Source organism: Pseudophryne corroboree, chromosome 2 (assembly GCF_028390025.1).
Source record: "Pseudophryne corroboree isolate aPseCor3 chromosome 2, aPseCor3.hap2, whole genome shotgun sequence".
NCBI lineage: Eukaryota > Metazoa > Chordata > Amphibia > Anura > Myobatrachidae > Pseudophryne > Pseudophryne corroboree.
Window position 1 is genome coordinate 792,347,458 of NC_086445.1, and position 21,763 is coordinate 792,369,220.

Below are 21,763 nucleotides of genomic sequence, written 5' to 3' on the forward strand. Positions count from 1 at the left end.
TGGGAGGTATGCACCCCTGCCTGTGCCATGCCCATACCATCTGCTTCTGCTCCTAGTCTCCTATAGATTTGCCCAGATCTGTGACTCATTTGACTAACTCCGCCCAGTGTTGTGACTCCACCCAGTGTTAGCAAATGAGTCACAAAGTCACAGATCTGGGCTATTATATAGGAGATAATAATAATAACAACAAAAACAATGAGTTTTGTAGCTATTTATGAATAGCGACAGCAGTTATTTCTCCCATAGGGCCTAATTCTGACCTGATCGTAGATGTGCTAAATTTAGCACATCTAGGATCAGCTTCCCTGACATGCGTGGTGACTCTCAGCACAGGGCTAGTCTGCCCCGCATGTCTGGCTCTGCCCCACCGCATAAGTATAAAAGCATCGCCGCTTTTGTACTTGACGAGTAGCTCCCTACTAGCGCAGATCCTGTGTGCTGGCAGGGAGCTACTAGTCACTGTTCAGGTCGCAGTGGCTGCGTGTGACGTCACGCAGCCGCAGCAGCCTGCCCCCGCACAGTCCGGGTATGCCTGCGTTGCCCGGACCGCACCCCCTAAAACGGCAGCCAGATGCCGCCACCCCGCCCCCTCCCACCCAGCGACCGCAGGCAGAGGCGATCGCAAGGCTGATAGGCCGTCGGCTGTCTGGCATGTGCCGGCGCACTGCGGCACCCGGCGCATGCGCAGTTCAGACCTGATTGGCTGCTGTGCGAAAACGCACAGTAGCGATCAAGTCTGAATTAGGTCCATAGAGCGGTGAAAGTATTCTGTTCCTTGTTCTGTTACGATTGTATCCATTGTGCATGTACAGGAAAAAGTCAGTATAGTTCAGTGTAGCATAGCACAACAAAATCCTAATTTTCATTGCAATGTGAGCTGTGGCATTCAGGGAACAGAGGAGCATGCAGACTGCCAAGGAGGAATCCAGAAGTCCTGTCTCTACGCCGATTCTTCTCTGTGGTGGGGCTAAAAAACAGGCACAAATGCCATCTACCAGATAGTGTTAACTTTGCAGGTAATTAGAAGATAAGATGCTCTTTTTTTAAAACTGACTATTTTACCCAGTTTACTCGGATTATTGCGGTCCCACAGAGCTATATTGTAACAACGATAGTTGTCAAAAACTAGAATAACACTGGAGTAATCATTGATTTTTCCAGAATTAATTGTTTAATAAATTGAGTAGAGTGATAACAGAGTTACATTTATGAAGCACTTAACACTGCTTCATATGTAGGGGGTGAAGTTTACAAGTGGTGCTTTTCAAAGCCGCTATGTCATGATTTAACTGGACAATAATATTAAATACGAAATATGCTTGATTTTGTATATCAGATTATTATTACCCCTTTAAATCCAGCATCCTATGACGTAGTGGCTTTGAAAAGTGCTGCCTAGTAAATGTACCCTTTAGGGGGGAATTCACTTACCTGCGGTAAATTACCGTGGGTGAAGAAGGGAGGCTATTCAATTAGTGTCCCAACTTCTCCTGATAGCCTAGTTAACGCCCATTAACTTAATGTGTTAACGGGCATTAGCACTGCCTAACAGGCATTAACTCACAGAATCCGTGAAAAATTCACGGATTCATGCGTTAACGCCGTCACGGCAACCGTTAACCCCCGAGTTATCTGTTTTTCTTTTTGACCCACTGAGGCAAGTAAAAAAAAAAAAAAAAAGAATCCCAGATGACTGCTGTCTTCGGTGCTACTTGGATAGCACAGATGGATTACTTAGCCCACAGTAATCTAACGTTGCTAATTGAATTATCGCCTGTGTGTCACTATATTAATTTACTGCAGTACAATAGTAGATAGTTACTATATTTCAGTAACTCTATAATTTCTTACAGTTATGTATAGTATATCTATGTTTGATATTATAGGCTATGGGGGTAATTCCAAGTTGATCGCAGCAGGAATTTTGTTAGCAGTTGGGCAAAACCATGTGCACTGCAGGGGAGGCAGATATAACATGTGCAGAAAGAGTTAGATTTGGGTGGGTTATTTTGTTTCTGTGCACGGTAAATACTGCTTTATTTTTACACTGCAAATTAGATTGCAGTTTGAACACACCACACCCAAATCTAACTCTCTCTGCACATGTTATATCTGCCCCTCCTGCAGTGCACATGATTTTGCCCAACTGCTAACAAAATTCCTGCTGCGATCAACTTGGAATTACCCCCTATGTTTGATCCTTAGGCTCTATGTTAAATGCAGTTTCCCATGTGTTAAAGCCATAACCTGTCTCCTGCACTACATTTTCTGAACAATTTATTTTTGTATGTCTTGCAAAAATCATTCAATGCCATCCACAGCACCTCCTTATTCAATCATGTTGTATTTCCTGGAACTACAAATAAATATGTCTAGGCCATGCAGATATCTCACCTGCATCTGACGGAGGGAAATAAAGTACGAGGCTTAGAAAATGCCAGACACTGTAGGTGTGCTGTAGCTGTCATTTATAATGTACATAGCTTGAATTTATAAGACAAATGTTAAAATATGCAGTTCAATTTATGGCACTACTTTTGGACTGGTCATTTTATACAGATAGACAAACTTGATTTCACATTTTATACCTGGCAGACAAGCATTTGGAATATGTATGCAGTACAGTCTTCTTCTGTCACAAATTAATTTGATTGAATATAAAAAAAAAACCCAAAATGTATTGTAGGGTTCTTCATTTGTACTACATTAAAGGGCTTTGTGGAAGGTCTGTTGTGTTCTGTGGATTGTTTTATTATGACAAGATGGTTTGTATAAATGCAGAAAGAGATCTTGTCACATGATGTGCTGTATTGTATAGGTCAGTGGTTCCCAAACTGTGTGCCGTGGCACCCTGGGGTGCCTCGGGACACTTGCAGGGGTGCCTCGGGTTGGTGGTCCAGAACCAATTTAAATTCTGCATGGTCAATGTAAAAAGCAAAACCAGTGTCAATGGCTGCCAATCATAAAATATATTGACAATCAGAAGCAAATCTTGTCCCTCACCACATAAGTTACCCTAAGGATGACCTATAAAGACAATTTACTTAATTTAATATTTCTTTATAAATTTTTCAATAAAAAAGTATTGGCCTAGGGGTGCCGTGAAAAAAATTCTGATACTCTAGGGTGCCGTGATTTAAAAAAGTTTGGGAACCACTGGTATAGGTTATTAAAGTGAATCTGCTTTGCTGTTAATTAGGTAATATTGTTAGGTCTGACATTTGATGTGTTGCAGTGTCAAATGTCCATGTTTGCTCCATTAATAGCAGTGTTATTCAGGGTCAAATTGGCCATAGTGCTCACAGGGACGATTCCTGGTGGGCCAATGTGCATGTGGAGTCTGTTTTGTTTGTTGACACATGGGGGTGGTGCTGCTGTCATGTTTACATGGTATACATCTGGTGCTGCCCATCTGAGGCCATTTCTGCATTTTTTTCCAGAGCCACTTTCAGTACTCAATCCTCCCCTGGTGTTATTTGATGAGCCACAACTAATGAAAATCTTTGGGCTCCATTTTCTGCATTAACAATGCAGAAACAAGCGTTTCCATTTTTTTAAAATATTCACTATTGGGTTAACGGAAAGATAACACAATTATCTTCTGTTTAACCCCTTCTGCTGATCTATAGCTCTTTAAAAATTTTACGCATGCTGAATAGCATAAAACATTAAAGTTATTGGTAAAAGTTTACTTTATATAACTCCATCTCAGAATGGCGTTATATGAAGAAAATCCTTAAATCCCATGAAAACTGCAGGGACTGATGGAATTTTCCCCAGCAGTGCCTGCAGGATCTTGAAACTCCGCCTTCTTCATCAATGCTGTGCTTGTAGCTCCAGCTTCTCTTTTATTAAAATTGTTCTTATGGCTTTAAATACTTTTCTCTATATATAATTTTCCTCAGTGGCGGAACTAGCAATCGGTGGGCCCAGGTGCGACAAAATGCTTTGCCCCCATCCCCCCCATCCCATCCAAGTCCACCCCCTCACCCCTTGAGAGGATCTGGTGAGGGGGACCTGCTCAGGGCCAGAGAAATGGATACCTAGCAACAGTGCCGTAACTAGACATTTTAGCACTGTGTGCAAGAAACGGCATCGGAGCCCCACCCCTGCATGCAAAACAGGGGCAGTGCGCGCCGTAGGCGCACGCAAAAATACATAGTGGCGTGGCTTCGCGGGGAAGGGGTGTGGCCACAAAATAATACCAATTCCTAAAACTGTGCACAGTAGTCTCCATTCTTCAAATTACGCCGCACAGTAGCACCACTACACCAGGTAGAGACCCTTTTACACCTTACAGCGAACAGATTCCTATTTTTACACATTACGGCAGACAGCGTCCCCTTTTTACACATTACGGCAGACAGCGTCCCCCTTTTTATACATTACGGCAGACAGCGTCCCCTTTTTACACATAACGGCAGACAGCGTGCCCTTGTTACACATAGCGGCAGACAGCATGCACTTTTTACACATTACGGCAGACAGCGTACACTTTTTGCACATAACGGCAGACAGCGTGCCCTTGTTAAACATAGCGGCAGACAGCGTACACTTTTTACACATAACGGCAGACAGCGTCCACCTTTTTACACATTACGGCAGACAGCGTCCCCTTTTTACACATTACGGCAGACAGCGTGCCCTTGTTACACATTACGGCAGACAGCGTGCCCTTGTTACACATTACGGCAGACAGCGTGCCCTTGTTACACATTACGGCAGACAGCGTGCCCTTGTTACACATTACGGCAGACAGCGTGCCCTTGTTACACATTACGGCAGACAGCGTGCCCTTGTTACACATTACGGCAGGCAGATTCCCCCTTTTTACACGTTGCGGCAGGCAGTCCCCTGTTTTTACACATTGCGGCAGGCAGATTCCCCATTTTTACACATTACGGCAGGCAGATTCTCCCTTTTTACACATGGCAGCAGGCAGTCCCCCTTTTTACACATTGTGGCAGGCAGTCCCCCATTTTTACACATAGCGGCAGGCAGTCCACCCTTTTTACACATTGCGGTAGGCAGTCCCCCATTTTTACACATAGCGGCAGGCAGTCCCAACAAATAAAGAAAGAAAGAGACAGAAAGAAAGAAAGAAATAAAGAGAAAGAAAGAAAGTAGAATCATACTTACCCTCTCCGCTGGCTCAGGCTCCTCGTGCAGCTTGACGATTCCCGGGCAGTAGACGAGGTGGAGGAGGGAGCTGCAGCAGCGCTGTGTTATTGGTGGAGGCGCTGCTGCTGCTGCTGCCCCCCTGCTTCACTATAGGCTGTTCTCGGAAGACAGCCTATAGTGAAGCAGAGGGGCAGCAGCAGCAGCGCCTCCACCAGTAACAAAGCGCTGCTGCGGCTCCCTCCTTCACCTCCGTCCTCCTCCTTCCCCCGTCCGTGCCGCTGCTCTTCTCCTCTGTGGGCGGCTGTGCGCTGCGGGCAGCGGTTGCCCGCAGCGCACAGCGGCATGTAATGAGTCAGTTTGACTCATTACATGCTTGGGCCCCTGGACAGAGGCGGGCCCCAGTGCAACGCACTGCTTACCCTGCCGGTAGTTCCGCCTCTGATTTTCCTTATATATGTCATGTATATTTATGTGGTTTATTATGTACAGTGCTGTGCAAAAGTTTTAGGCAGGTGTGGAAAAAGTGTTACAAAATAAGAATGCTTTCAGAAATAGAAGTGTTAATAGTTTATTTTTATCAATTAACAAAATGTGAATGAACAGAAGAGAAATCTAAATCAAATTAATATTTCAATACCTAAATTAAATTACCCTTTGCCTTCAAAACAGCATAACTTTTATTATTTAAACTTGCACAAAGTTTTTGGAGGAACTCAGCAGGGAAGTTGTTCCAAACATCTTGGAGAACTAACCACAGATCTTCTGTTTCTTCACGTAGGCCCAGACAGATTATTTTTGAAAGCATTCTTACTTTGCAGCATTACTCTGTACCTGCTTAAATATTTTGCACTGTATTGTGCATGTATAATATATATATATATATATATATATATATATATATACATATAAAATAGTATGTGTGTGTGTGTGTGTGTGTATGTATGTATATATATATATAAAATTGTATTTATATATGTATATATATATATATATATATATATATATATATATATTATATATGTATATACTGTTGGGTTAGGCAATTAACAAAGGAAGACAGACAGACCAGTTAAAACTATTTCCTTCAGAGAAACTGCAAAAGGTAGCTAATGTGTCAATGTTTATAGGAAACTAATGCTGGCCATACACTTGTGCGATGCCCTGCGACGCGACATCGCGGGGCATCACACCGGCAGTTAAGATGCGATGAAATCGCACCAGAACTGCCAAAGTGATTACCATGCGATTATGCAATAGATCGCATGGTAATCACGTGATGGGCACGTCACCGAGCCCGCTCCCGGCGGGTGCCCATCGCACATCGCAGTGCGATATATCTCATGTGGGTTTAAAACCACATGCGATCGCACTGCGATGCGACAAATATTAAGTGCAGCACATAATATCTTGAGATGCGATATTCGACCGGCGTGCTCTCGCATCGCCTCTCAAGGTACTAAAATGTGCATACAATCCTTCGATTTCTCTCACAGATGTGAACGAAATCGAAGGATAGCACCGGTTATCTCATAAGTGTATGGGCACCATAACAGGAAGAGGTTTTGAGACCCAGAGCCACAATAGAATCAGATGACAAGTTTGTAAGGGTCAACAAGGGCATAGATACAGTAGATGCAGGGGATGCGGCTGTCTCTGGGGCCCAAGTCCAACACTTCCCCTGCACCTAATTGCTGAACCCCAGCCATAGCTGTTTATATCTGCAGCCAAACCAACTCACCCCACCTCTCCTGTGTACTAACTGATGCTGAGTGGAGGCGTGGCTGAGTCTGCAGGGATGTCCCAGACCACGGCTACGCCTCCTCCCAGCGACTGCGAGGAGAGATGATACGAAGCCAGCCGAGAGAGCAGATGCGGCTGCAGCAGCATACTGCTAAAACGTATAAAGCAGCAAATGGTGCCCTAGTGGTGAGTGCCCACTGGAAATTATGCTACGAGGCCCCTATTGGCATAGTTACACCGCTGGTCAACAGATTAAATGATATGTGGTTTACAGCAGTGGTTCTCAAACTCGGTCCTCAAGTACCCCCAACAGTTCATGTTTTCCAGGTCTCCTCACAGGATTGCAAGTGAAATAATTTGCTCCACCTGTGGGTCTTTTAAAATGTGTCAGTGACTAATGAATACATCTGTTCAACTGCTGGAAAACACGAACTGTTGGGGGTACTTGAGGACCGAGGTTGAGAACCACTGATTTACAGGACAACAGCTTCAAGCACAGCTTAACACTGGTCAGAGTAAGCAAGTCTCAGTTTTAACTGTGAAGTGGCAGGTTTGACAGTAGCAGCAAGAAAGCCATTGCTAAGATAGCACAATAAGAGACTTGCTTAAGCCATGAAGCACCACCAGTGGACTACTTAAGACTGGATGATGGTCTTACAGTTCGATTAGTCAAAATGTTAAATCTTTGGTTCAACACGCAGATTTTTTTATGCCGTTGATTAGGTAAAAGGATGGCTCCTCCGTGTATTACATCGGCTGTCAAACATAGCCTATGGCTCTTTTATTTAATGCAAAGCCAGTGATTGCATTAAATGGCATTAATGGCTACCACAGTATTTTGCAGCACCATGCAATACCTTTGGTCTATGTTTAGTTGGTTCATCCTACAGCAATATAATTACACAAAACATAGCTCCAGGTTATGGGTCTTATTCAGCTTCAGTTGCAATTTTGCAAATTCAAATTCACTAATCGGATGAATATCAGACAACTGCGCATGTGCTGCGAATGCAATGCTATCTAAGGGCCGGTATCCGGTCGATGGATCGGCAGACGCTTGATCGACAATGCGAACATCGACCACGCAACATAGACAACATCTACATCGACAGTGTTCGAACATCTACAAACACAAGATCGACATCCCACTAACATCGGCACACACTACATCGACAAACACTGAACATCGACAATACGTATGCTCGATAAACAAAACATCGACACACAAATGATCGATCACGCACAACATCGAAACAACGTCAGGTCGACCAACAAATCATCGACATGTAATTGTTCTACAAACAAATGCATCGACCTACTGAAGATCGACCAACCATAGACAGACAAAACATAGATCGACATGTAATTGTGCGACAAACAAATACATCGACTTACTGAAGATCGGCAAACATTAGATTGACAAGTAATTGTTCGACAAACAAATACATCGACCTACAGAAGATCGACATACCATAGACCGACAATTTATCGATCGGCATGAAATTGTTCGTCAAACAAATACATCGACATACATAAGATCGACAAACCATAGACCGACCACTCATAGATCGACATGTAATTGTTCGACAAACAATACCCTGACCTGCTGCACATCTGCAACACCCTCCCCCCCCCGCTATTCCCCACGATACCCTTCCAAAGTCAGACGCCGCCTCCATCCCCCCTAGTCACCCCGCTGCCCGTCTACATTTACACGCCTAGCTAGACACCCCACTACATTACGCGCCCCATGTTTCACCGTGGCACTACAAGTAACACAACGCCCTGGCACTGCTCCCCGCTCTGGTAGCACAGTCACACCCTTTAAGGAACACCCCACCCATGTCTGCCAGCACACCTGGGCACCCGGCTGCACATCTGCAACGCTGACACCCTCCCCCCCCCCCCCCCCGCCCGCTATTCCCCACGATACCCGTCCAAAGTTAGACGCCGCCTCCATCCCCCCTAGTCACCCCGCTGCCTGTCTACATTTACACGCCTAGCTAGACACCCCACTACATTACGCGCCCCATGTTTCACCGTGGCACTACAAGTAACACAACGCCCTGGCACTGCTCCCCGCTCTGGTAGCACAGTCACACCCTTTAAGAACACCCCACCCATGTCTGCCAGCACACCTGGGCACCCGGCTGCACATCTGCAACGCTGACACCCTCCCCCCCCCCCCCCCCGCCCGCTATTCCCCACGATACCCGTCCAAAGTTAGACGCCGCCTCCATCCCCCCTAGTCACCCCGCTGCCTGTCTACATTTACACGCCTAGCTAGACACCCCACTACATTACGCGCCCCATGTTTCACCGTGGCACTACAAGTAACACAACGCCCTGGCACTGCTCCCCGCTCTGATAGCACAGTCACACCCTTTAAGAACACCCCACCCATGTCTGCCAGCACACCTGGGCACCCGGCTGCACATCTGCAACGCTGACACCCTCCCCCCCCCCCCCCGCCCGCTATTCCCCACGATACCCGTCCAAAGTTAGACGCCGCCTCCATCCCCCCTAGTCACCCCGCTGCCCGTCTACATTTACACGCCTAGCTAGACACCCCACTACATTACGCGCCCCATGTTTCACCGTGGCACTACAAGTAACACAACGCCCTGGCACTGCTCCCCGCTCTGGTAGCACAGTCACACCCTTTAAGGAACACCCCACCCATGTCTGCCAGCACACCTGGGCACCCGGCTGCACATCTGCAACGCTGACACCCTCCCCCCCCCCCCCCCCGCCCGCTATTCCCCACGATACCCGTCCAAAGTTAGACGCCGCCTCCATCCCCCCTAGTCACCCCGCTGCCTGTCTACATTTACACGCCTAGCTAGACACCCCACTACATTACGCGCCCCATGTTTCACCGTGGCACTACAAGTAACACAACGCCCTGGCACTGCTCCCCGCTCTGATAGCACAGTCACACCCTTTAAGAACACCCCACCCATGTCTGCCAGCACACCTGGGCACCCGGCTGCACATCTGCAACGCTGACACCCTCCCCCCCCCCCCCGCCCGCTATTCCCCACGATACCCGTCCAAAGTTAGACGCCGCCTCCATCCCCCCTAGTCACCCCGCTGCCTGTCTACATTTACACGCCTAGCTAGACACCCCACTACATTACGCGCCCCATGTTTCACCGTGGCACTACAAGTAACACAACGCCCTGGCACTGCTCCCCGCTCTGGTAGCACAGTCACACCCTTTAAGAACACCCCACCCATGTCTGCCAGCACACCTGGGCACCCGGCTGCACATCTGCAACGCTGACACCCTCCCCCCCCCCCCCCCGCCCGCTATTCCCCACGATACCCGTCCAAAGTTAGACGCCGCCTCCATCCCCCCTAGTCACCCCGCTGCCCGTCTACATTTACACGCCTAGCTAGACACCCCACTACATTACGCGCCCCATGTTTCACCGTGGCACTACAAGTAACACAACGCCCTGGCACTGCTCCCCGCTCTGGTAGCACAGTCACACCCTTTAAGAACACCCCACCCATGTCTGCCAGCACACCTGGGCACCCGGCTGCACATCTGCAACGCTGACACCCTCCCCCCCCCCCCCCGCCCGCTATTCCCCACGATACCCGTCCAAAGTTAGACGCCGCCTCCATCCCCCCTAGTCACCCCGCTGCCTGTCTACATTTACACGCCTAGCTAGACACCCCACTACATTACGCGCCCCATGTTTCACCGTGGCACTACAAGTAACACAACGCCCTGGCACTGCTCCCCGCTCTGGTAGCACAGTCACACCCTTTAAGAACACCCCACCCATGTCTGCCAGCACACCTGGGCACCCGGCTGCACATCTGCAACGCTGACACCCTCCCCCCCCCCCCCGCCCGCTATTCCCCACGATACCCGTCCAAAGTTAGACGCCGCCTCCATCCCCCCTAGTCACCCCGCTGCCTGTCTACATTTACACGCCTAGCTAGACACCCCACTACATTACGCGCCCCATGTTTCACCGTGGCACTACAAGTAACACAACGCCTCCCTCCAACTGTCCCCCGAACACCAGCTATCACCAGCCATGTACCCCAAGACGCACACCGCTCTCTCTAGCCATCTACCCCTCTCCCACCATAAGCTCCCCCACAGCCGTGTACTGCCCCTATACGCCCCAGCACACCGGAACGTCACCCCGTTCTCGTGCTGAGGTGCAGCCAGCATTCCCCATTGCACTATATGTGCCAAAATTACACCAGCACTACAGCTACATAATCCCCGTCGATAAGTACTGCAAGCTCCATAATGGCAGAGTTTGCTTAAATTAACCGTTCACGGACAACGTTCCAAGATACATTCCGGTTACTGTTTTTTTTTTTTTAAATTTGATTTAAATAATGCTATCACTGATGACACCAATCAAAACATAACATGTCCGTTCGCGCTGAAATCCAACCAATAAAATATACTCCTACATAAGACAAATCAACAGTTCAGTATAACCTGACGTATAGTGGTGCCACTAAATTAGCCAATAATACTACATGATTCCTACTTGAAGGAGGAGCGATGTTCCCGCACTTTTACACAGAATATAAACTCTGTCCCTCCCTTGCATAGGCGCCATTTGCTTGAGACTGCTAACTGGCTGTATACGGTCTGTTAGCGTCTTGTGATTGGCTTCTAGCGATTCTGATTTACATATCAGAGCTTTTCTGGAGAAGTGACCGTGACAAGAATTCTTCATACGAAGAGGAGAAGACCAATCCAGTTTTTTTTTCTCATCTTAATAGGTAAGCGCTGAGCTAAATGTACTCTGTCTTTCTATTACACTATCATGCTAAATAAACTGTCCCATGTTTCTTATTATCTCTTCCAACTGCTATCCCTGCCACTGCTGATTGGCATTATTTGTATATCTGTTACTGCAGTGTGTGAGATGTCGGTATCTGGCACTGCTTTCTGGCATAATGTGTGTATTTTTCACCGTTTGTTTGCCAAATGTGTATATCTGTCACTGCTTGGGTTCATTATTTGTGTATATGTCACAGCTGTTTGGCATAATTTCTGTATTTGGCACTGCTGGGTGGCATAATTTGGGTATCTGGCACTGCTGGATGGCATAATTTCTGTATTTGGCACTGCTGGGTGCCATAATTTCTATATTTGGCACTGCTGGGTGGCATAATTTGGGTATCTGCCACTGCTGGGTGGCATAATTTGGGTATCTGCCACTGCTGGGTGGCATAATTTGGGTATCTGGCACTGCTGGGTGGCATATTTTATGTATTTGGCACTGCTGGGTGGCATAATTTCTGTGTTTGGCACTGCTGGATGGCATAATTTGGGTATCTGGCACTGCTGGGTGGCATAATTTCTGTATTTGGCACTGCTGGATGGCATAATTTGGGTATCTGGCACTGCTGGATGGCATAATTTCTGTATTTGGCACTGCTGGATGGCATAATTTGGGTATCTGGCACTGTTGGATGGCATAATTTCTGTATTTGGCACTGCTGGGTGCCATAATTTCTATATTTGGCACTGCTGGGTGGCATATTTTGGGTATCTGGCACTGCTGGGTGGCATAATTTCTGTGTTTGGCACTGCTGGATGGCATAATTTGGGTATCTGGCACTGCTGGGTGGCATAATTTGGGTATCTGGCACTGCTGGATGGCATAATTTCTGTATTTGGCACTGCTGGATGGCATAATTTGGGTATCTGGCACTGCTGGATGGCATAATTTCTGTATTTGGCACTGCTGGATGGCATCATTTCTGTATTTGGCACTGCTGGGTGGCATAATTTATGTATTTGGCACTGCTGGGTGGCATAATTTGGGTATCTGCCACTGCTGGGTGGCATAATTTGGGTATCTGGCACTGCTGGGTGGCATAATTTATGTATTTGGCACTGCTGGGTGCCATAATTTCTATATTTGGCACTGCTGGGTGGCATATTTTGGGTATCTGGCACTGCTGGGTGGCATAATTTCTGTATTTGGCACTGCTGGGTGGCATCATTTATGTATTTGGCACTGCTGGGTGGCATAATTTGGGTATCTGGCACTGCTGGGTGGCATATTTTATGTATTTGGCACTGCTGGGTGGCATAATTTCTGTGTTTGGCACTGCTGGATGGCATAATTTGGGTATCTGGCACTGCTGGGTGGCATAATTTGGGTATCTGGCACTGCTGGATGGCATAATTTCTGTATTTGGCACTGCTGGATGGCATAATTTGGGTATCTGGCACTGCTGGATGGCATAATTTCTGTATTTGGCACTGCTGGATGGCATCATTTCTGTATTTGGCACTGCTGGGTGGCATAATTTATGTATTTGGCACTGCTGGGTGGCATAATTTGGGTATCTGCCACTGCTGGGTGGCATAATTTGGGTATCTGGCACTGCTGGGTGGCATAATTTATGTATTTGGCACTGCTGGGTGCCATAATTTCTATATTTGGCACTGCTGGGTGGCATATTTTGGGTATCTGGCACTGCTGGGTGGCATAATTTCTGTATTTGGCACTGCTGGGTGGCATCATTTATGTATTTGGCACTGCTGGGTGGCATAATTTGGGTATCTGGCACTGCTGGGTGGCATATTTTATGTATTTGGCACTGCTGGGTGGCATAATTTCTGTGTTTGGCACTGCTGGATGGCATAATTTGGGTATCTGGCACTGCTGGGTGGCATAATTTCTGTATTTGGCACTGCTGGATGGCATAATTTGGGTATCTGGCACTGCTGGATGGCATAATTTCTGTATTTGGCACTGCTGGATGGCATAATTTGGGTATCTGGCACTGTTGGATGGCATAATTTCTGTATTTGGCACTGCTGGGTGCCATAATTTCTATATTTGGCACTGCTGGGTGGCATATTTTGGGTATCTGGCACTGCTGGGTGGCATAATTTCTGTGTTTGGCACTGCTGGATGGCATAATTTGGGTATCTGGCACTGCTGGGTGGCATAATTTGGGTATCTGGCACTGCTGGATGGCATAATTTCTGTATTTGGCACTGCTGGATGGCATAATTTGGGTATCTGGCACTGCTGGATGGCATAATTTCTGTATTTGGCACTGCTGGATGGCATCATTTCTGTATTTGGCACTGCTGGGTGGCATAATTTATGTATTTGGCACTGCTGGGTGGCATAATTTGGGTATCTGCCACTGCTGGGTGGCATAATTTGGGTATCTGGCACTGCTGGGTGGCATAATTTATGTATTTGGCACTGCTGGGTGCCATAATTTCTATATTTGGCACTGCTGGGTGGCATATTTTGGGTATCTGGCACTGCTGGGTGGCATAATTTCTGTATTTGGCACTGCTGGGTGGCATAATTTATGTATTTGGCACTGCTGGGTGGCATAATTTGGGTATCTGGCACTGCTGGGTGGCATATTTTATGTATTTGGCACTGCTGGGTGGCATAATTTCTGTGTTTGGCACTGCTGGATGGCATAATTTGGGTATCTGGCACTGCTGGGTGGCATAATTTCTGTATTTGGCACTGCTGGATGGCATAATTTGGGTATCTGGCACTGCTGGATGGCATAATTTCTGTATTTGGCACTGCTGGGTGCCATAATTTCTATATTTGGCACTGCTGGGTGGCATAATTTGGGTATCTGCCACTGCTGGGTGGCATAATTTGGGTATCTGGCACTGCTGGGTGGCATATTTTATGTATTTGGCACTGCTGGGTGGCATAATTTCTGTGTTTGGCACTGCTGGATGGCATAATTTGGGTATCTGGCACTGCTGGGTGGCATATTTTGGGTATCTGGCACTGCTGGGTGGCATAATTTCTGTATTTGGCACTGCTGGGTGGCATAATTTATGTATTTGGCACTGCTGGGTGGCATAATTTGGGTATCTGGCACTGCTGGGTGGCATATTTTATGTATTTGGCACTGCTGGGTGGCATAATTTCTGTGTTTGGCACTGCTGGATGGCATAATTTGGGTATCTGGCACTGCTGGGTGGCATATTTTGGGTATCTGGCACTGCTGGGTGGCATAATTTCTGTATTTGGCACTGCTGGGTGGCATAATTTATGTATTTGGCACTGCTGGGTGGCATAATTTGGGTATCTGGCACTGCTGGGTGGCATATTTTATGTATTTGGCACTGCTGGGTGGCATAATTTCTGTGTTTGGCACTGCTGGATGGCATAATTTGGGTATCTGGCACTGCTGGGTGGCATAATTTCTGTATTTGGCACTGCTGGATGGCATAATTTGGGTATCTGGCACTGCTGGATGGCATAATTTCTGTATTTGGCACTGCTGGATGGCATAATTTGGGTATCTGGCACTGTTGGATGGCATAATTTCTGTATTTGGCACTGCTGGGTGCCATAATTTCTATATTTGGCACTGCTGGGTGGCATATTTTGGGTATCTGGCACTGCTGGGTGGCATAATTTCTGTATTTGGCACTGCTGGGGTTCATTACTTGTGTATATTTGTAACAGCTGGTTGGCAAAATTTGGGTATGTTGCACTGCTAGTATACTAATTATTATTATTATTATTATTATTATTATTATTATTATTATTAATATTAGTATGAATTTTTTTTTTTTTTAAGTTTTTTTTTCAGAGATGTCCGAGGAAGAAGCAAGGAGGCTTTCTCTATCCGCACAGGAAGAAGAATCCTCGGAAAGACAGCAACAAACATCACCAACCGACCATGGCAGAGTTTCGCATGAAGAAGCGGACTCGGGAGAAGAATCCAGCAGCAGGGCACCCAACTTCACAGATGAAGAAACGGACACCCTAATCAATCAAGTTGTTCATCACTCCTTTCAACTTTTCGGATCGCCGGCAAGAAATGTTCATCACCGATTCAAGGGAACGACGTGGAATGAAATCTCTGAATCAGTTTCTTTGGGAGGTGGGTTCAAGCGAAGCAACGAAAGTTGCAAGAAAAGGTTACGCGACTGTAGAAGATCCGTCAATCTCAAGATCCAAAAAGGGCAAAAATTACACAAGGATTGGGAAAAGAAGATGGAGAACTACTTCGTACTTGTGCAGGAAGAAATGGCAGGAACCAGTGCAGAAGGTATTATTTTTAAAAATTCTATAAAATTAATTTTTTAATATTCTTTTTAAAAAACTAATTATTTCAACAAAAATTTAAATTTCGTATTTCTTTCAAAAGGAGCCACAAAATATTCTACGCCAACAAAACATAGCACGCCACAAACGGAAACAACGCCAAAGAAGAAAACAAAATCGCAGAAAGGTTAGGGACATATCGTATTTTTATATATATATATATATATATATATATATATTCAAAAAATATTTTGTATGGAAACAAAACTAATAACTACAGTATGTTCTTTATATAAATATTACAGATTCCACAGTTAAGGCAAAGAGAAGAGTTTCTTTTGGATATCCGACAACTGGAGGAGGTGCTGAGGATACCGGTAAGGCATAGTTTTTGTACATGAAATTATAAATTTTGGTACATGTATATCTATCAATGGGTATATACCTCTAGCTTGCACTGTTTGCGTATCTTTAGCTGTCTGTATTTCTGGCACTGCATATTTTTGGGTTATAATTATTGTATATATCTATATTGACATTTTAGAAACCCAGATACAGCATACAATATTGCCGATTGATTCAACACTGCAAGCAGCGACACTTCAAGCAGAATCAGCCCAGATGCACCCACCCACGGTGCAGGAAGAAACATCATCCCAACAGCCACTTCCAGAAGAAAATTCATCACAGGGGCACCCACAGACACTGCCAGAAGAGTCCTTTTCACAGAGCTACCCTGCAATTGGAGACCATAATCTTGTTGAAAGAACAGAGCAAATTCCGGACATGGAAACTTCAGGCAGTGTACCAGAAGTCCTTGAATCAAAAACACCGGAAACTACGCCAGGAGGTAGCAATTTTATATTTATTTACAATTTAGGAGTGTTTAATTGTGTTCAACTGTAATTTGTTAAACTAAATTATTTACTTGTATTACAGAGTCATCACTCAATCTAATACTGGAAGCTTTAAAGAACATGGACCAATGTAGAGCTGAAGAAAGCCAAAGGATTAATAATCGTTTGGACAACATGGAACAGAACATCGACCATATCAAGACAGCTGTTGTTCAACAAAATGACGCAATGATATCGCTGGCCCGATACTACGATCAACTTGTGTCAGCACATATGTCGGTGGTTGGACATTGCAAGAGCATGGAGCAGAAGATTGAACAGATCAGCACCCAACAAAATGAACAGCGGGATGGAGAATCCCATCAGGAACAACTCTGTCGACAACACAATGATTCTCTGGAACATATTTCATTGCAATGCCAACAGATTGGAACAGGCCTTCAAAGCATGCTACTGTGGCAACAACAGTGCAACCTAAACACAAGCATGATTTCAACAAGCCTGCAGCTGATGACAGACGAAGGAAGAAGATTGCACAGCGCACAACCACAGCAGGCAGAACGAAGTTCGGAAGTCACAACACCATCAAACAGAACATCAATTGATCAAGAAATGTATGCTCAAGAAGAGAGAGGAGATCTGGCTTATCAAAGAGCATTGTCAGTTTTGAGACTGCAGCGTCAAAGGTCAGAAGAATTGGAGCAGTCCATAATACAGCAAGAGATGTGGAACAGAGCACAGCAGGAGATGTTGGAACAAGCACAGACAGTTATGTGGAACAGAGCACAGGAGGAGCATGCCCGAGCCCAGGAGGAACATGCCCGAGCCCAGGAGGAACATGCCCGAGCCCAGGAGGAGCATGCCCGAGCCCAGGATGAGCATGCCACAGCACCGGAGGAGCATGCCACAGCCCCGGAGGAGCCGTCAGGATCCCAGGAGGAGCCGTCCACAACAGCAAACTAGCCGGACACAGGGACCAGTCCGCTAATCAAGCACAGAGGCTGGCATAGAGCTTGGCGGAGGACTTGCCAAGGGTAAGTCATCTAGCTTTTTCCTCTTTCTTTTCCCCAACAAGCTAGGTATTTGTCCGTAGCGGTGTGCTAAGTTAGGGAAAGGAGATCAGCAATGGTGTCAGGGACAGTTAGTGACAAGCAAAGGTATTTTTTTTTATAAACTGACTGTGTCTTTTTTTCTTTACAGCATACCGACAACTGGCAAGACCTAATCGGAGAAGGGTCCAGTCCGCTAATCAAGCACAGAGGCTGGCATAGAGCTTGGCGGAGGACTTGCCAAGGGTAAGTCATCTAGCTTTTTCCTCTTTCTTTTCCCCAACAAGCTAGGTATTTGTCCGTAGCGGTGTGCTAAGTTAGGGAAAGGAGATCAGCAATGGTGTCAGGGACAGTTAGTGACAAGCAAAGGTAGTTTTTTTTATAAACTGACTGTGTCTTTTTTTCTTTACAGCATACCGACAACTGGCAAGACCTAATCGGAGAAGGGTCCAGTCCGCTAATCAAGCACAGAGGCTGGCATAGAGCTTGGCGGAGGACTTGCCAAGGGTAAGTCATCTAGCTTTTTCCTCTTTCTTTTCCCCAACAAGCTAGGTATTTGTCCGTAGCGGTGTGCTAAGTTAGGGAAAGGAGATCAGCAATGGTGTCAGGGACAGTTAGTGACAAGCAAAGGTAGTTTTTTTTATAAACTGACTGTGTCTTTTTTTCTTTACAGCATACCGACAACTGGCAAGACCTAATCGGAGAAGGGTCCAGTCCGCTAATCAAGCACAGAGGCTGGCATAGAGCTTGGCGGAGGACTTGCCAAGGGTAAGTCATCTAGCTTTTTCCTCTTTCTTTTCCCCAACAAGCTAGGTATTTGTCCGTAGCGGTGTGCTAAGTTAGGGAAAGGAGATCAGCAATGGTGTCAGGGACAGTTAGTGACAAGCAAAGGTAGTTTTTTTTATAAACTGACTGTGTCTTTTTTTCTTTACAGCATACCGACAACTGGCAAGACCTAATCGGAGAAGGGTCCAGTCCGCTAATCAAGCACAGAGGCTGGCATAGAGCTTGGCGGAGGACTTGCCAAGGGTAAGTCATCTAGCTTTTTCCTCTTTCTTTTCCCCAACAAGCTAGGTATTTGTCCGTAGCGGTGTGCTAAGTTAGGGAAAGGAGATCAGCAATGGTGTCAGGGACAGTTACTGACAAGCAAAGGTAGTTTTTTTTATAAACTGACTGTGTCTTTTTTTCTTTACAGCATACCGACAACTGGCAAGACCTAATCGGAGAAGGGTCCAGTCCGAGAAGACAACAGAATAATGATGCAGGCATAGAGCTACCAAGGTATGCTGCATCGTATAAGTCTGATTTTTCTTAAGTCACAGAAGATAATGGATACACATTAGTTTTACGGGGTATGGACCAGTTCTATATTTGCCTTGTGCACTTTAGTAAATAGTGTATGGTGGATGCCTGTTGTATTCCCATACTAACAGACGCAATTTTATTTATTTGACCGTAGGAGCCGGGCACACTTGTGCAAGATTGTTAATTATCGGCTTTTGTTTTTCACATTTATCATGCAGGACTGGTTGACACAAGCCTGCATGCTTAGTGGGACTTAGGGTTGTGTGGAACAGGCCAACCTCATATGGGCTTACTGGTACTGTTCCACGCTGATAGGTGACTGATCTCGCAAGCGCAATGTTATTTTGGCAGATTACACTAACAGGCATCACAGGGAAGCGCATCTCCTGAACTAAGTCTGGCTCCACAGCGGTACCAATCCTTCTTAGTAAGGGGGGGGGAGCATTGTAGAATAGAAATAAAAATATAATTAACTTGATTTAGCAACCCAGCTGATTTGTAATTTTTAAAAAGTTGGTGTTGCGGTATCCATGTTCTGTGGTTCCATGTTGGCTCTGTGATAAATTGTGTTTTTCAATTTTCATGTGTGTGCGTGTGTCCCTTCACATTACAATGTCATGTTCATGTGTTTGATGCACAGCAGAGTGTCTATATTCCTCGGGTTAATATAGTAAATGTAACAAAACTATTAGACATTCTCAGGCGAGAGGGACTAATCAAAAAGATGCCATTAAAGGGATCATATCAAATATTTATATCAAATTTTAGCATACTGAGAAAGAGATGAAAAAGTTAACTCAGTCTATGGGTGACATGATGAATAGAGATTAAGTGACAATACCAGAGCCAGAGTCACAGACCCTTACCATTAGTCCAACAATGCGTACTGTGGCATATATGATGCAAGCTGACAATGATGATGAAGTGTCTTACGCAGAGTATGGTGATGTTTTTGGTCTGGGTCTGTATCTTTATTACAAGGGCTAAAATCTGTGATCTAAACCATAAGCCACATTATACAAATTACTGAGAAAATACGGAGGACATGGAGTCTTATTTCAATTTAATAAAAAAAATCATGTTTACTATTACAGCATCAAAATGGTCAAATGCTGTATTTGCAGAAAACTAAGTTGTGAAAAGTTGAGGTATGAGGGGACATGGTTATACATTAATATGTCTGTATTGAAAAATAACTCTAAATTTACTATTTTAATCTCCTTTTGCAGAACATCCATGATGGAAGAACCGAAGAATTTGGAACTAAATGATCATTGCGGCACAGAAGCCTTCTACAGTCAAAACCAAAAACATCAACCCTAAAGTCATTGTTCCAGGCATCAAATAAAGAAGCTGAAAAATGGGGGCATAGCTAAACTAGGACTTCAAAAACTGTAATCCAATGCTCGCATGATCACCAGCATTGATTGTTGGAACTGTTTTAAAAAAAATTGAGAATATTAACCACAAAAATCCATTATGTATGCAGCAGTGAGGCTATATGAACACGCTAGATGCTCATAGCATGCAGATGCACTCTGTTAGTGGCTCATTCGGTTACCTGTATTCCTCAGGATTCAAAATAAAGTACTTTATCTTGCATCCTAGAGGAAACTGGGGTAAACATTAGTACCATGGACAATAGACAGGTCCACTAGGAGCCATGTGCTTTTTAGTAGTGTTGACTAGCTAATCCCTCTATGTCGCTCCTAGTAGACTGTTTAGAAAATCTGCCTGGAGGAGAAATTCACAAGTGTGAGAGCTCCTGAGGATTTTAGCAGATTTTTATTAGTTTAAGGTTAGTATTTGACCGGAGAATGGGTTGGACCAGTATGCCTGCTTCGTTGGACTTGACACAAGGAGCACATGATGGAGTTATTCACAAGAACAAACAACACCCCTAACAGAGCATGAAGATATGAAGAGTGGTGAGTACAGTTCCGGCGTAACAATTAGCTTGTAGACTATGTATATGGCGGCACAAGGATACCATCTACAGACTACCACAGACAATAGACTGCGGAAGCAGACTACAGGAGAAACGTGTACATCCTGCCCTTCACAGGTGAGTCCATGTTTTTGGTTGAAAGCGATAAGTGAGTAACTAAGGCAATGGTGGGTAAGTATACATATCTTCCTTCCACAGCTATACCGGCTACGAAATCGTATACTGCCCCTATATTGCATTCCTTTTGGATGAATAAATAATAAAAGAAAAACACTGCATCCTCTATTACCTTGAGAGGGGAGTATTTGAAAAATGCAGCTACTGGTTTTCAGGAACAAAACTCAAAATCTGCTTACTCAAAGCCTTCAGACTCCCGGTGGACCCAACTGCCTGAGCAATAGGCAGGTGGGACCACGTTTTTAATTTTACGGATAACATATGGCCGACATCTGTCCTACATCCATGGGTAAAAGATCGTACTGCACAGGGGTAGAAGGACAGTTCTTTCAATGATTCTTACCTCACTTAGTTTTCAAAACAGGCTTACCACCTTCTAAAAATTAAAATTTGGATTCAAAATAAATCAATTTCAAAGCTGGTACTGAGCCCATTCATTGTACCATTTCCACCTCAGATAAAAAACATGGGTTGATACCCATTTGTGGGAATGAAAAAATAATGTTTGGTAAG

At 45.3% G+C, this 21,763-nt stretch overlaps 2 protein-coding genes across 4 annotated transcripts in view; both read left to right on the forward strand.

Annotated features, from left to right (window-relative positions):
* LOC135048735 (uncharacterized) overlaps positions 1-21,763 on the forward strand; it is a 1,076,079-nt gene that overhangs the window by 168,802 nt on the left and 885,514 nt on the right. The window lies entirely within an intron of this gene.
* On the forward strand, positions 15,449-17,785 carry LOC135051253 (uncharacterized). The gene is made up of 5 exons (XM_063957337.1): positions 15,449-15,918; positions 16,018-16,101; positions 16,220-16,291; positions 16,459-16,764; positions 16,854-17,785. The coding sequence occupies exons 1-5, from the start codon at positions 15,459-15,461 to the stop codon at positions 17,732-17,734; spliced, it is 1,803 nt and encodes a 600-aa protein (XP_063813407.1). The 5' UTR covers positions 15,449-15,458; the 3' UTR covers positions 17,735-17,785.